A 14,421-nucleotide genomic window follows, 5' to 3' on the forward strand; every position below is an offset into this window, starting at 1 on the left:
AATTACTTGCTTAGGCTACAGATTAAATAAATAGGACCAATGGCCATGACCCTAACTCTCTGATAACACTTCTCCCAATTTTAAATCATAGCAGTATCCCTTTGTTCTAGTTGAATGACTGCCACTTGATCTATGTACAGGTTTCATGTGAGCACAGTTAAAGAGACATGGAAAGAGAATCTTGAGTTGGGGCCAGCTTTGGTGCTGGAGTCTAGATGGAGGTCTGCAGGAGGAGGGATCTGGGTGGCCAGCCGCCTTCACACTTTTCCATCCTTCCCTACCCCAGGCCATGCTGCACCAGGAAGGCCACATGGATGATGCCCTGTCGCTAACCCGCTGTCAGCAGGAGGAGTCCCAGGCCGCGAGAATGATCTATAGCACTGCTGGCCTGTATAACCTCTTCATCAAGTAAGTGCTGCCACCAAGAGGAGGGGCAGCCTGCATCCCCTCCCGAAGCTCCTAGCACCTGACCTCTCTAACTTGGACACCCGCACCCCTTCTCCACCTCTAAACTTCTGAGCTTTATGCACATAACCCTTAATATGAGTTGGTACTCGTCACCTTTGATTTCACGTATCGGCTCTCCAAACTCCCGACCCGGGACCTTCCCCGCCTTCCTCTAGGATCCCCCACGCCTGCACAGAAGCAGGTTCCAGTGCCCTTTGGCCATGTGACCCTTTCCACGTCTAAGCCTCTCCCCCGCATAAAATAGGACTTTCCTCGGGGTCCTGTGGGGAGAATGCTTCGAGACTCAGATGGTTGACGGCTGCGTGATCCCTGCAGGGGCCTGGACAGCTTCAGCGGGAAGCCGCGGGGCGGGGGGCCACCCGCTGGCACGGCGCTGCCCATTGAGGGCGTCATCCTGAGCCTGCAAGATCTCATTGGCTACTTTGAGCCTCCCTCAGAGGAGCTGCAGCACGAGGAGAAGCAGACCAAACTGCGCAGTCTCCGAAACCGCCAGAGCCTCTTTCAGGAGGAGGTGGGAGCCGCTGCGTGGGAGGCAGTCTCTGAAGGGGTGGGGCCGCGGCATGGGAGGCGGAGTCTATGGAGGGGCGGAGCCTCGGCATGGGAGGCGGAGTCCCTGGAGGGGTGGCACCTCGGCGAGGGAGGCGGAGTTCCTGGAGGGGTGGAACCTCGGCTCGGGAGGCAGAGTCTATGGAAGGGTGGAACCTCGGGGAGGGAGGCGGGGTCTATGGAGGGGTGGAGCCTCGTCGCGGGAGGCGGAGTCCCTAGAGGGGGGCCGCCGCGCGGGAGGCGGGGTCTCTGGAGGGGTGGGGCCGCGGCGCGGGAGGCGGAGTTTCTGGAGGGGTGGGGCCGCAGCACGGAATGTTGATTCCAGGAGGGGTGGGGCCGTGGGGTGGGAGGCGGAGTCTCTGAGAGGGGGGGGCTGCGGCCCGGGAGGCGGGGTCTATGGGAGGGTGGGGCTGCGACGCTGGGTGGAGCCGGCCGGAAGGCTTGAGGGAAGTAGTGGTCAAGGGAGAGGCTCCAGTGGAGTGTCTCAAAACTGGGGTTATCGCGGGGTGGGGGGCCGGGAGGGAAGGGACTACTGAAGGAGTTGGGGGAGATTTGGGATCAGGAACAAATGAGGGAGGCGAAGCCTGGGAGGACGGTTGGCTTTCTTGTGGGCCGGGCCTGTGAGGGAGGAGCAGACAGGCTGGAGCAGGAGTCAGTCTCTGTGACAGACATTTGAGTGTTGCTACTGTGTACTGTTGAGTTGGCATGAATCCTAGCTGACCCTCTAGCTGCTTTTCAGAGGCAATCACAGGGGAGGAGATTGCCCATTCCTGCCGTGGAGCTTCTTACCACTAGGCCACCAGAGCTCCCCTAAACATTTGAATAGTTTATGTTAAAGGACTTGCTCTTAGTTTCCCTACGGGGGATTATATTTCCATGTTACCGTCAGGGTCACTGAAACTCAGCAAAGTTACATACAGTCAATAAATACTTAACTGGTTGCTCACATATGCCAGGCGACACAGCTATGAACAAAACACCCAAATCTCTTTTCTAATGGAGGCAATGTTGGGGGAGGGAGGATACAGACAGTCAAGAAAATAAGTAAGTAAATCATCTTGTGTCTGAGATGGTGGGTGCCAAGGGGGGAACATAAAACAGGCCTGGGGTAGGGAGCACTGCGGCTGCCATCTAAAACAGTGATAAGGGAAAGCGAGCCATGAGTTAAGAGGGAGCCCTGTGACTCTCTGCAGAATGTCCTTCAGCTCTTAGGAAGGACAGCAAGGGCAAATGCCCTGGAGTGGGAATGTGCTTGGTGTATTCCAGAATTGAGAGGAGTGGGAATGTGCTTGGTGTATTCCAGAATTGAGAGGAAGCCTAGGTAGAAGTGGGAAGGAATAAGAGAGGTGACAACGCCCAGGTCAAGGCAAGGATTTTGGCTATAGGAGCCCCAAGAGGCTAGATCTTCTGAAATCACTAGTAGTGGAAGATCCACCCCATGTCACTCTTAGTGTCCACATCTTGCCTCTCCCTCCTCATCTGCAGTCACAAGCATTGGATTGAGTGACCTGCACATGTCTGAATACATGGGTCTCATGGTATATATACATATACAATTATCTCAGCACTGTTTGCAATAGCATAAATTGGAAACAGCCTAAACATTGGTCCACACTAGAATGTATTCATAAACGTGGTACAGCCACACAACAAGATGGTACTGAGCAACGAAGACCACAGAACTGTTGTCTTGGAGTTGTGATGTTATCAAAGAATACTGGATATACCATAAGCTTCCAAAAGAACAAACGTATCTGTCTTTGAAGAAGTGCAGCCAGAATACACCGTAGAAGCAAGGATGGCAAGATTCTGTCTAGCATACTTTGGATATTTTATCAGGCAGGACCAGTCATGCCTGGAAAAGTAGGTCAGCAAAAAAGTGGAAGACTTTGGAGAAGATAGATTGACACAGTGACAGCAACAATGGGCTTAAACACAGCAAGTGTGCAGGTGGTGCAGGACAGGCAGTGTTTCATTCTGTCCTGTCACTGAACTTGGAGCCAACTTGAAAGGATCTAACAAGAGCACTCAGCAATGAAAATTAGCAAACTCCAGCCACATCCCATAATGGATCAAACCTTAAAACAGTATTGAGCAAAAAAATCTATGTTAAAAAAATTACAATGTACAAAGCTCTGTGGCTTACTGACAAGAAACTGCGTTGCAATCCCTAAGGCACATGGTTCAAGACCACCATCTGCTCCATGGGAGAAGGATAGGCAATCTCCTCTTCTGCCATTAATTCTCTCTGAAAACTCACTGGACAGTCAGCTATGGGTCGGTACACAACAACAACAATTATGTACAAAAAAGGAGAACATTCCAAGTTCAAAAACCAGCCTAAACTCAATCCCTGATGCATACTTTCTCTCATTGCTGTGGAGTCTGGACTGAGTCACAGTTGATCCTCTAGCAGGTTTTTAGAGGCTGTAAATGTCATGGGAGGAGAGTATCCATATTTCTCCCTTGGAGCATTTGGTGGATTTGAACTGCCTGCCTTTGGTTTGGCAGCACAACTCCTTACCCACTAGGTAACTAGAGCCCACCAAGCCATGCATACAGAGGTAGGAAGAACAGAAAAGCAAGAGAGGGATGTCCATAAAAAATCAGAACAGTGGTCCCCTCTAGCTTGGAAGGATGTGTGATCAGGATGGGCATCCAGGGGGCTCTGGTTGTCAGACAATGTTCTCTTTCTTAACTGGGGTGCTTTTTATGTGCTTTTTTTTATATGTCTTTTTTAAATTTATTATTAATTTCAATGAAAATTTACAGAGACTTTGGATTTCTATTCATTAATTGTTGCACTTTTCTCCCCTCCCAACCCTCACCTCTAGTACATTACTACCCTCTTGGAAAAGTAAAATAAAAATTCTTTCATTGTTTTACAATCCCTCCCCCCAGGTCCACTCCACTATACAGCCTTTGCTCTGGACTCCTGTCATGACAAAAATCCCTAATAATTTTCCCTCTTAAACAGTTTTCTCCCTCATCTGTTTCAATGCAGTATACATTATTGAATTTATCCTTTTTAGTCTCCCCCCAACCATGAGGTCAGTCCTGCTTTACAACAGTGGGACCATGCAGTATTTGTCCTTTTGTGAGTGAGATTCTTCACTCAGCATAATGTCCTCCAGGGTCACCCATTTTGAATAATATTGCATGAGTTGCTTGTTTCTCAATGCAGTGTAGTATTCCATTGTGAGAATATACCAAAGCTTCTCTATCCATTCTTTTGTTGATAGGCACTTAGGTTGTTTCCAACTCTTTGCTATTGTGAACAAAGCCGCAGTAAACATGGGTGTGCATATATCTGCTTGGAAGTCAGTTAAGGTGTCTTTGGGGTATATTCCCAGTAGTGGAATTCCTGGGTCAAATGGTATTTCTATTTGCAACTGTTTGAGAAAGCGCCATACGGCCTTCCACAGTGGTTGCACCATTTTACACTCCCACCAACAGTGGGGTTCCAGTTTCTCCACAACCTCGCCAGCATTTGTTGTTTGCTGTTCTATTAAATTTTGCTATTATGACTGGGGTGAGATGATATCTCATAGTTGTTTTGATTTGCATCTCTCTTAGAGCTAGGGATTTTGAACATTTCTTCATGTGTTTGTTAGCCATCTGAATGTCTTCTTTGGTGAAGTGTCTGTTCACATCCTGTGCCCATTTTTCAATTGGATAATTTACCTTTATCTTGTTGTGGTCTATATGTCTTTTAATTCTCAATGAAAGAAGGAAATTGAGGGGAGCTCTGGTGGCCTAGTGGTAAGGAGCTGCAACTACAATCCCAGAGGCGCACGGTTCGAATCCACCAGATGCTCTGCCGAGGAAGGAGGGACAATCTCCTCCTGTACCAGTCAGATCTGATTTGACGGTACACTCACACAAAAACAATATAATAAAAAAAAAGAAAGAAGGAAATTGATTAAAATGTTAAAAAGAAAGAGAACCAAAGAAAGTGGAAAAGCCCCTCTCTGATGGTTGGTGAGAGACTGAACTGTATTATTTGGGACCAGAAGTGGGGACTCTGGCCACCTTTGAAGAGGGACATGTGGAGGAAACACTTGAGAAGCAGATTCAAACCGGATGTTAGAGCATGTTATGTTAGGGATAGAGACAGAAGAGACAAGGACAGATGTGGAAGGCCAGAAGAAAGAGGGTGATGGAAATGGATCGGCATGGACTCCATGGTGGATGTGAGCTAATATGCTGTTTGATCCAGGGATACCTGGTTGGAACCATCACTGGTTGTTGAGTAATAGGAGTTAGTAAACTTTCTCAAAAAAAGACCAGAAAGAGAGGACTTGCAGCTCCTATTGTAATTACCTTTTCCCTCATCCCAGGGGATGCTCTCCCTGGTCCTGAATTGCATCGACCGTTTAAATGTCTACACCACTGCTGCTCACTTCGCTGAATTCGCAGGAGAGGAGGCGGCTGAGTCCTGGAAAGAGATTGTGAACCTGCTCTATGAACTCCTGGGTAAGGAGCCCCAGCCCTAACTAGTCCCACTAGAGCACCCCAGATCTCATCTCCTGTCCTGCTGGGTCTGATAGCCCTCCTCCCCCTCCAGCATCTCTAATCCGTGGCAATCGTACCAACTGTGCCCTCTTCTCAACCAACTTGGACTGGTTGGTCAGCAAGCTGGACCGTCTGGAGGCTTCATCTGGTAGGAGAACCCTGGGGGATTGGGACAAGGACTAGGGGGAGACAGAGTCACTGCCACCTCACCCTCACTCTGGCACGTGCTTAGGAATCCTGGAGGTGCTGTACTGTGTGCTGATTGAGAGCCCCGAGGTCCTGAATATTATCCAAGAGAACCACATCAAGTCCATCATCTCCCTCTTGGACAAGCATGGGAGGAACCACAAGGTCTGGCCCCTCCCCCAACCCCTGAATTCTGACCTCTCCTCATGGCCCTGGGACCCCTCTCACCCCTCCTCCTCTTCCTCGCTCATCTCTAACCTGGACAACTCTCCCAAGTGCTTTAATCTCAGCATGGGTGTTGAAAACACATGACACTAGAATTGATCCAGAATCACTGATGTGCTTTGTTGGATCTCTTTAAGTATTGTTAAAATTTTATCACCGTTATGTGGTTGCACGTACAATCTCCAGCTTACCACAAGTTCTACCAGTTCTACCTATTGCATTATTTTTAACCATTTCACAGAGTTACAGTACCATCTGGCTCCTGAATACATAGATTTGGAGCCTCCAATGACCCAAAATATCATCTTGGTCCGTGTGGTCTCTTATGGAGCATTCCTCTTCCCTCCAGCTGCTACCTTGTTACCCTAGTCTTTCATATCTTACATCACTGATACCAACTCCTATGTCTCTTCAGCCTTTTTCCTGCCCTTTCCCTGTGATCGTTGCAGTTCTTTTTCCTCACCTCTTCTTAGTCAGCGTCTCCACGTCCTGGCATATCGTCCTTTCTTCTGGCACTTCCACAGGCCCCTGCCCTCACTCCCTGCCTGGCCTCTCATCTTCCCTTCCAGGTCCTGGATGTTCTGTGTTCCCTGTGTGTGTGCAATGGTGTGGCCGTACGTTCCAACCAAGATCTCATCACCGAGAACCTGCTCCCTGGCCGAGAGCTTCTGCTGCAGACAAACCTCATCAACTATGTCACCAGGTTTGAGGCCCAACCTCAGATTAACTCAGAACCTTTCAACCTTCTCCCTGACTCAGACTCCACCTAGGTGGTAACCTTGTGTTGCTAGGACTTAATACCTCATCCTCACGAATGTCCACTCCTGTTCCAGTTTATCCCTGGCTCCCAACTCATTTCCTCTCTCCCTTTTCCTCTCTGTTTCTGTATTTTTCTCTTTTGAACTTTGTCTCTCCCTTTCTCTGATTAGCTTTGTTTTCATTTTCTATTCCATCACTTTCTGCTGGTTTTTCAGTGTCTTTCAGTTTGTGCTCTTTTTCCTCTGTTACTGTGTCTTAGGAAGCTCTGGTGGTTTAGTGGTAAGAAGTTGCACTGCCAACACAAAGGTACATGGCTCAAATCCACCAGCTTCCTCCCGTGTAATTTCCTTCCTTTGTTGACCCATTGGAGGGTCAGCTATGAGCAGGTTCTGATTCAAGAGTCCTCAGTCACAATAGTGTTTCAGTGGTAAGGAGTTCTGCTGTCCAAGATGCATGCAGTTCAAGTCCACCAGCTTCTCTGCAGGAGAAAGATGGGCAATTTCCTCTTGTGTGATTTACAATCTGAAAACCCACTGTAGATCAGTTATGAGTTGGTTCTGACTCAACGGACCAAAACAACACAACAATAACAACATGTCTTACTCTGTTTCCATTTCTCTCTCTGGATTCTCTTCTTTATACGTCAGACTTTCTCTCCTCTTCCCCACTCCACCTTCTGGCTTGACTCTCTCTCTCTTGTGCATGCCTTTCCTGCAGCATCCGCCCCAACATCTATGTGGGTCGAGCAGAGGGTTCTACCCAGTATGGCAAATGGTACTTCGAAGTGATGGTGGATGAAGTGGTTCCATTTCTGACTGCTCAGCCCACTCACCTCCGGGTAGGCTGGGCCCTCACCGAGGGCTACAGCCCCTACCCTGGAGGAGGTGAGGGCTGGGGTGGAAATGGAGTTGGCGACGACCTCTACTCCTATGGCTTTGATGGGCTGCATCTATGGACAGGTATATGAATCCTGACCTCTAATTTGTGACCCATAAATCCAAGGGACCTCACTCATGAGCAGTATGGCACAGTTACCAAGACTTAGCCCAAATCCCTTGGGATTCTCAGAATTGTAACATCACCCCCTGACAGAAAGGCTGATTTTATATTTCTTTCTCCTCATTTCCCAAGACTTAAGACTTATTTCCAGAATCCTGGAAATCCTGTTTCATTATAGTCTCCAGAACTCTAATTGCAGAGAAAATCTCTGATCCAAAGATTTTTCCTGAAAAAGACCCTAATTTTGATCTCTAATATTTGACCCCAAAAGATTCCAGAACCTTAACTCTAGGGGAATTTTAATCTCTGACCCACTAGTTCTCAGGAATCTAAGTCTTGTCCTCTGTCCCTAATCTCAAAGCTATAGGATCCTCTATGGAATCATTTGACCTTAGCATTTCCAAGATCTAGTGCCCATGATATCCTGCAATATTTGCCCTTTATTTCTTGATTTCATTGGTTCTGTGAGACCTCTGACCTATAAACCCTCCTTGGTGACCCTGGTGCAGGACACGTGGCACGCCCGGTGACTTCTCCAGGGCAGCACCTGCTGGCCCCAGAGGATGTGGTCAGCTGCTGCCTGGACCTCAGTGTACCATCCATCTCCTTCCGCATCAATGGCTGTCCAGTGCAAGGCGTGTTTGAGGCCTTCAACCTTGATGGGCTCTTCTTCCCTGTTGTCAGCTTCTCAGCTGGTGTCAAGTAAGGACCTTCCCCTGTCCGTAGGTACCTGCCCCTGTCCTGTACTGACCTGATCACCCCATAGCTTCTTTTTTTTTTAAATTTTTTTTTACCCCATAGCTTCTTATGAATTGTTACTCTCTGGTGGCCAGAACTCCTACATGATAGTCCCCTTGATCTCCACAAAACTCTAGAGCCTTATGATGATCTCAGATTCACCCCATCCTCCCAAGTGATCCCAGAAACTTCTAATGACCCCAGATTTTCCCAACGGCCTTCTAGTTATACCAGACTCTTCTTATGACTCCATGCTCTTTTAGTGACTTTCAAATTACTCCATATCTGACAGTGACCTTATAATAAATAACTTCAGACCTTCCCAGTGACTTCCACATATCCCAGATATCCTGTGTCCTTCCAATAACCTTGGATTCTCCAGTGACCTCTCAGTGACCCTAGACTCTCCCAATGACTCCTTGCTGTCCCCATAACCTCTCAGTGACCCCAACATCTCCCAATTAATTTCCTATAGCCTCATACTTTCCCAGTGACCATCCTAATGACTCTAATTATATTTAAAGACTGAATAACTTCTCAAACACCATTCAGTGACAATTATGGCTGTGATTATACCAGACTATTGTTGTTGTGTACCGTTGTGTCGAACCAACCCATAGCTGACCCTCCAGCGGGTTTTCAGAGCCAGTTAACTGCATGGGAGGAGATTGCCATCCTTCTCCCGCACCATTTTATTAATGATTTCCAGATTACTTTCTTGATTTCTTCAAAATGTTCCAACATCTTTAAATATCCCGTTGACTTAAAGTCTCTTTCAGAGGACTTTCCCATGACCTTGCAATAATTTTAAATCTTCTCTAAGAACTGCAGACACTCCCACTCTAATTCCCCCAGAACCTCACAGATTTCTTTTCAATCCTGCGATGGCCTCAGACATTCTCTTAGGATGTTCTTCTGACCCTAGACTTTCTTTCTGATTCCCTAAGTGACACTCTTGACCTTATGACTGCCCAGTCACCTTAGATCTCTCCAGTACATTGCGCCAATTCCAGGGCTACTTCATTGTCCTACAACCTGCCGGTCTCTTAATAATTTCTTTTCCTCTCCCAGAGTTCGGTTCCTCCTTGGTGGACGGCATGGAGAATTCAAGTTTCTGCCACCGCCTGGCTATGCTCCCTGCCATGAGGCTGTGCTCCCACGAGAAAAACTCCACCTTGAACCTATCAAGGAGTATCGGCGGGAGGGGCCTCGGGGTCCCCACCTGGTGGGCCCCAGCCGCTGCCTCTCACACACCGACTTTGTGCCCTGCCCGGTGGACACTGTCCAGGTACTGACTACTCTGGGAGGATTTCCTGGCGAGGCAGGTTCTTTTAGGGATCAGGGAAGTGAGGAGCTGAGATGGAAGCTGGTAACTTGGTTGTTTAACAGATGAAGGGAGAAACTGAGGCACAGACAAAGCAAGGGACTCTCTCATGGTTCATGTGCAGAATCTCAATTTCAGAGAGTCCTCTCTAGACCTGTAAAGAGAGGCTATTCCTGGCCCAGACTCACAGTTGAGGAAAACAAGACTTAGAGAGGCTTAGTGGCCTGTGCAAGTTATTCAGCACAGTGAATCCAGCAGTCTGAGGCCAGAGCCATCTAACCCACCACACCACAAACACATTTCTTCGATCCCTCAAGCCCATTGCCGTCGAGTCACAAACAGCTAATAGCTGACCCTCTCGTGGCTTTCTGAGGCTGTAACAAGGAAATATATTTCAAAAAAAAGGCAACCAGGGTGTCCTTGGAGGTGAGGATGGTGAAACTTCATCTTACATACTTTGGGCATATTGTTAGGAGAAGGTAGTCCTTGGGAAGAGACATCATGCTTGGAAAGTGAAAGAGAAGACTTTCAACCAGCTGGCTTGTCACAGTGACTGGAACACTGGGCTCAAGCGTATCAGAGATGGTGAGGATGGCACGGGACGGGGCACAGTTCACAGGATCGTTAAAGGTTGTAGTTGACTCGATGGCACTTAACAGCAATATTATCTCAAAGGGACTTTGCCGTCCCCGTCCTCAGGTTAGCCTTGACTCTCATCTTTAATACTTTCTTTCCCTAACTCCCAGCCTGTCAGCCTAACGATTTGTCTGCTTGACCTCCTGAGCACCGCTCCCACCAACCCCCTCTCCTTCCCCTGGTCACCCTTTCTCAGGCCGTCATTATCTTTTGCCCACAGAACCTTCTCACATAAATAATTTATGAAACATCTTTTTGGTGCCCCTGGTAGCACAGTGTATAACTCATCAGGCTGCTAACTGAAAGGTCAGCCGTTCAAATTCACCAGCCTCACTGAGGGAGAAAGATAAGCATTCTCCTCCCATTAAGATTTACAGGTGACCCAGGAGGATATTATGCTGAGTGAAATATCCCAGTCACAAAAGGACAAATACTGCATAGCACCACTGTTATAAAGCAGGTCTGACATGGGGCATTGGGAGGAGAGTGGGATAAGAGTGGATAGACAAGGGGAGCTCTGGTGGCCTAGTGGCAAGGAGCTGCAACTACAATCCCAGAGGCGAACGGTTCAAATCCACCAGATGCTCTGCCGGGGAAGGAGGGACAATCTCCTCCTGTACCAGTCAGATCTGATTTGATGGTACACGCACACAATAAAATAAAAAACAAACAAAAAAAAGAGTGGATAGACAGTGAACGTTACACTGGAACAGATGAAGGAAGAACTGCCATGGGAAAGTCTGCTGTTAGGGACCTCTCCAAAGTGCTGAAGAGCAGTGGTGTCTCTCTGGAGACTAAGGTGCGTCTGATACAGGCCATGGTCTTCGCAATCACCTGTTATGCATCAGAGAGTTGGACAATGACCAAGGAGGATAGAAGGAAAATTGATGCCTTTGAGCTGTGGTGCTGGAGAAGAGTATTGAGAATACCATGGACTGCTAGGAAAACAAACAGATTTGTCCTGGAGAGGGTTAAACCAGGTGGCTCCTTGGAGGCAAGGATTCTGAGGCTCCATCTAACTTACTTTGGACATGTTGTGAGGAGAGACCGGTCCTTAGAGAGGGACATCATGCTTGGGAGGGTGGAGGGACGGTGCAGGAGAGGAAGGCCCTCTATGAGGTGGATTGATTCAGTGACTGGGATAATTGGAATGGGAGTGTCAGAGACAGTGCGATTGGCACAGGACAGAGCGGAGTTTAGGGCTGTTGTACATAGGGTCGCTATGAGTCGCAGGCGACTCGACGGCACATAACAACAACAACATGATTAAGCATTATATGTACAACAGCTCAGAATGAGAAATGCATTGCAAAGAGGACTGGGAGAAGGGGGTTCAAGGTACTTGTGCAACAATTAGTGAATATTAAAAAAGTGAATTGGGAGGAGGGAGAGGGAGTGAAATGTGCAACCATGGATAAATGAAAATCTAACTTCTCTGTTAACTTTTGTTAAAATCACAATTAAAATAAACATTTTTATTAAAAAAAAAAAGATTTACAGCCTGGGAAACCCAGTTGAGGGCCACTCTGAGGTTGACGGACTCTATGTCAGGGATTATTTATATCAGGAACTTAGATAAACTGTATGACCTATGGTGAGTGGCCTAGTGGCAAGAAGCTAAACTGTAATCCCAAAGGCACCTGGTTCAAATCCAGCAACTATCCTGTGGGAGCCAGATGAGCATTCTCTTCCTGTGTGATCTCCTGCCTCTGAAAACCACTTCAGGGTCAGTTATGAGTCAGTTTTCACTCAACAGCACACAACAATAACAACTTATATGTATTTATAGAAATTCTTTTATGGAGCTTTGTTGAGGTAATTATTGTTAGGATTCCATTATACAGACAAGGGAAAGGACTCATTCATTTATTCAGCAAGCATTTCCTGAGCATCCCCTCTGGGCCTCATGTGGCCTGGATGGGGCTGAGGATGTGGGAGTGTGAGGTTGCTCCAGACCCCACCATCCTGGAGCTCTCAGTCCAGACTGGTCCCCTATAATCCACTTGGATCCTTTCTCCACTGGGCTCCTATGTTCTTGGGAGAGAGTTACTGGCCAGGGCAGCAGGATCTCAAAGTCCCCATGGACATCTCCCTGTCCCCAGATCGTCCTGCCTCCCCATCTGGAACGCATTCGGGAGAAGCTGGCGGAGAACATCCACGAGCTCTGGGCGCTGACCCGCATCGAGCAGGGCTGGACCTATGGCCCGGTGAGGGGCTGCCTGCAGCCTAAGGAAGGCCAGCGGGACCCCCGGAAACACAGGGAGCGGGGGAACAGCTCAGTGATGGGGAAGGGCACGGGCCGAGAACGGGCTTGAGGGCACCAGGGGTGGGGTTGAGGGGGTGGTCACAGTCTAGGAGTGTTGAGGGTTGACTCTGAGGTTTCTTTAGGTTCGGGATGACAACAAGAGGTTGCACCCGTGTCTTGTGAACTTCCACAGCCTCCCGGAGCCCGAGAGGAATTACAACCTGCAGATGTCGGGAGAGACGCTCAAGTGAGGAAGCAGGAGGCAGAGCGGGGGCCAGGTGGAGAGTGGGACAGACAGGAGCCAGACAAGTGGGAAAGAAAGAACTCAGACAGACAGAGATCAGGAGAGAGATAAAGACAGAAGAGAGACAAAAGGAGAGAGAGAAACAGAGGTGGCAGAGGGAGAAAGGCAGAGTGGAAAGAGAGACTCCGAGAGTCAGAAAAAGACATGGTCAAAGAAGTACATGGTCACAGAGACAAAGACAGAATGATAGCTTCCAGAGATGGTCAGAGGCCAAGATTGGGAGAGAGACAAGGACAGAGATACTCAGAAAGTGACAGGAAAGGCATCATATGGGATTGACGAGACATGGTAATGAATTAATTACATTAATATCTGGCAGAACAAAATATCTGTGAATGTTTGCATGAAAAAAGCAATATGATTTGTAAATCTTCACTCAAATAAAAATCTAATGTTAATGAAATTTTTAAAATGATACCCACAAAAAGCTAGAAACCCAGAGACAGAGATGACAGTAGAGGTGGGGAGAGGGTCCAGGATCCCCAGGAAAGGAGGCTTCTTTGGGTATGACCCTGACCCTGCCCTGTCCCTCCTGCCCTAGGACCCTGCTGGCACTGGGATGCCATGTGGGCATGGCAGATGAGAAGGCAGAGGACAATCTGAAGAAGACAAAGCTCCCCAAGACGTGAGTGTTGGGGGCCTGGGTCTATCTGAGGAATGGTGGGGTGAGGGATGCTGTGCTGTTGGGAAGGTCGCAGGGTCTTACTTAGGTGGAGGCTAAGGTCAGAGACAAAGAGTCTGAAGCGAACATCCTAAGGTCAGGGCTCTGGGGTCAGAAGTTAGTGTATTAGGGTGGGATGTTAAGATTGAGGAGTTAGAGTCCCAGAGAGATGGAGGTGAGTCTGGGATTCAAAGTCAAGGTCAGCCATGGAGTCATGGAAAAGGAGAAAGCAAGTTCAGAGTTCTCAGGGAGAAGCCAGGAGCAGAGAGGCAGGAGGTGAGAATTTAGAGGTAGTCAGAATAGTAAGCAAGAGATCCTATAATTATAGAGAGATCAGAGGTCCAATAGATAGAAGTGTCAAGATTCAGGGGTCAAGAACTCCCAAACCAGGAGTTTAAGGTACTGAGGTCCTGAAGTCAGAGATAAGAAATGTCAGAGGTGGGGATCAAAGAGTTCTTAGATCAGAGATAACGTTCTCAAAATCAAGATGAAGGGGTCAGCTTCGGCCACACCGCTGCATGGCGGTGGGCCTCTATAAGGGCCACAAAGTAACCACCAGCGTGAGCGCACAGCTGCTGCGAGCACCTCACCAGGCACTCCACGTTTGTTCGGGACATGACCTCGGAGGCGTGTGGCTCTGTGCCCTTGGACTGAGTGCCGCGCCATGGAGCAAGGTCTCCAAGGACAAGCTGGCCCTCTGGTTCACCAAGAAAAGGGCAGGAACACATATCCTCGCTAAGAGGAAGTGAGAGGAGCTGAGCCATGTCCTGGGCGCTGCCTTCCTCACAGTGCCCAGGCTGAGTGCCTCCCGCTGT

The 14,421-nt window shown here is 48.4% G+C and overlaps 1 protein-coding gene across 1 annotated transcript in view; it reads left to right on the forward strand.

The window, feature by feature from the left end:
* The window catches only part of RYR1 (ryanodine receptor 1 (skeletal)), a 199,386-nt gene that overhangs the window by 18,857 nt on the left and 166,108 nt on the right, over positions 1 to 14,421 (forward strand). The window contains exons 12-23 of the mRNA XM_006899740.1: positions 287 to 408; positions 784 to 979; positions 5,355 to 5,490; positions 5,582 to 5,677; positions 5,762 to 5,880; positions 6,510 to 6,643; positions 7,417 to 7,658; positions 8,208 to 8,400; positions 9,508 to 9,724; positions 12,499 to 12,603; positions 12,785 to 12,888; positions 13,487 to 13,570. Of these exons, the coding sequence (XP_006899802.1) occupies positions 287 to 408; positions 784 to 979; positions 5,355 to 5,490; positions 5,582 to 5,677; positions 5,762 to 5,880; positions 6,510 to 6,643; positions 7,417 to 7,658; positions 8,208 to 8,400; positions 9,508 to 9,724; positions 12,499 to 12,603; positions 12,785 to 12,888; positions 13,487 to 13,570 (1,748 nt within the window). The remainder of the gene's footprint in view (positions 1 to 286; positions 409 to 783; positions 980 to 5,354; positions 5,491 to 5,581; positions 5,678 to 5,761; positions 5,881 to 6,509; positions 6,644 to 7,416; positions 7,659 to 8,207; positions 8,401 to 9,507; positions 9,725 to 12,498; positions 12,604 to 12,784; positions 12,889 to 13,486; positions 13,571 to 14,421) is intronic.

This window comes from Elephantulus edwardii, unplaced genomic scaffold (genome assembly GCF_000299155.1).
Source record: "Elephantulus edwardii isolate Elephantulus edwardi_28Jun2011 unplaced genomic scaffold, EleEdw1.0 scaffold00266, whole genome shotgun sequence".
Lineage (NCBI taxonomy): Eukaryota > Metazoa > Chordata > Mammalia > Macroscelidea > Macroscelididae > Elephantulus > Elephantulus edwardii.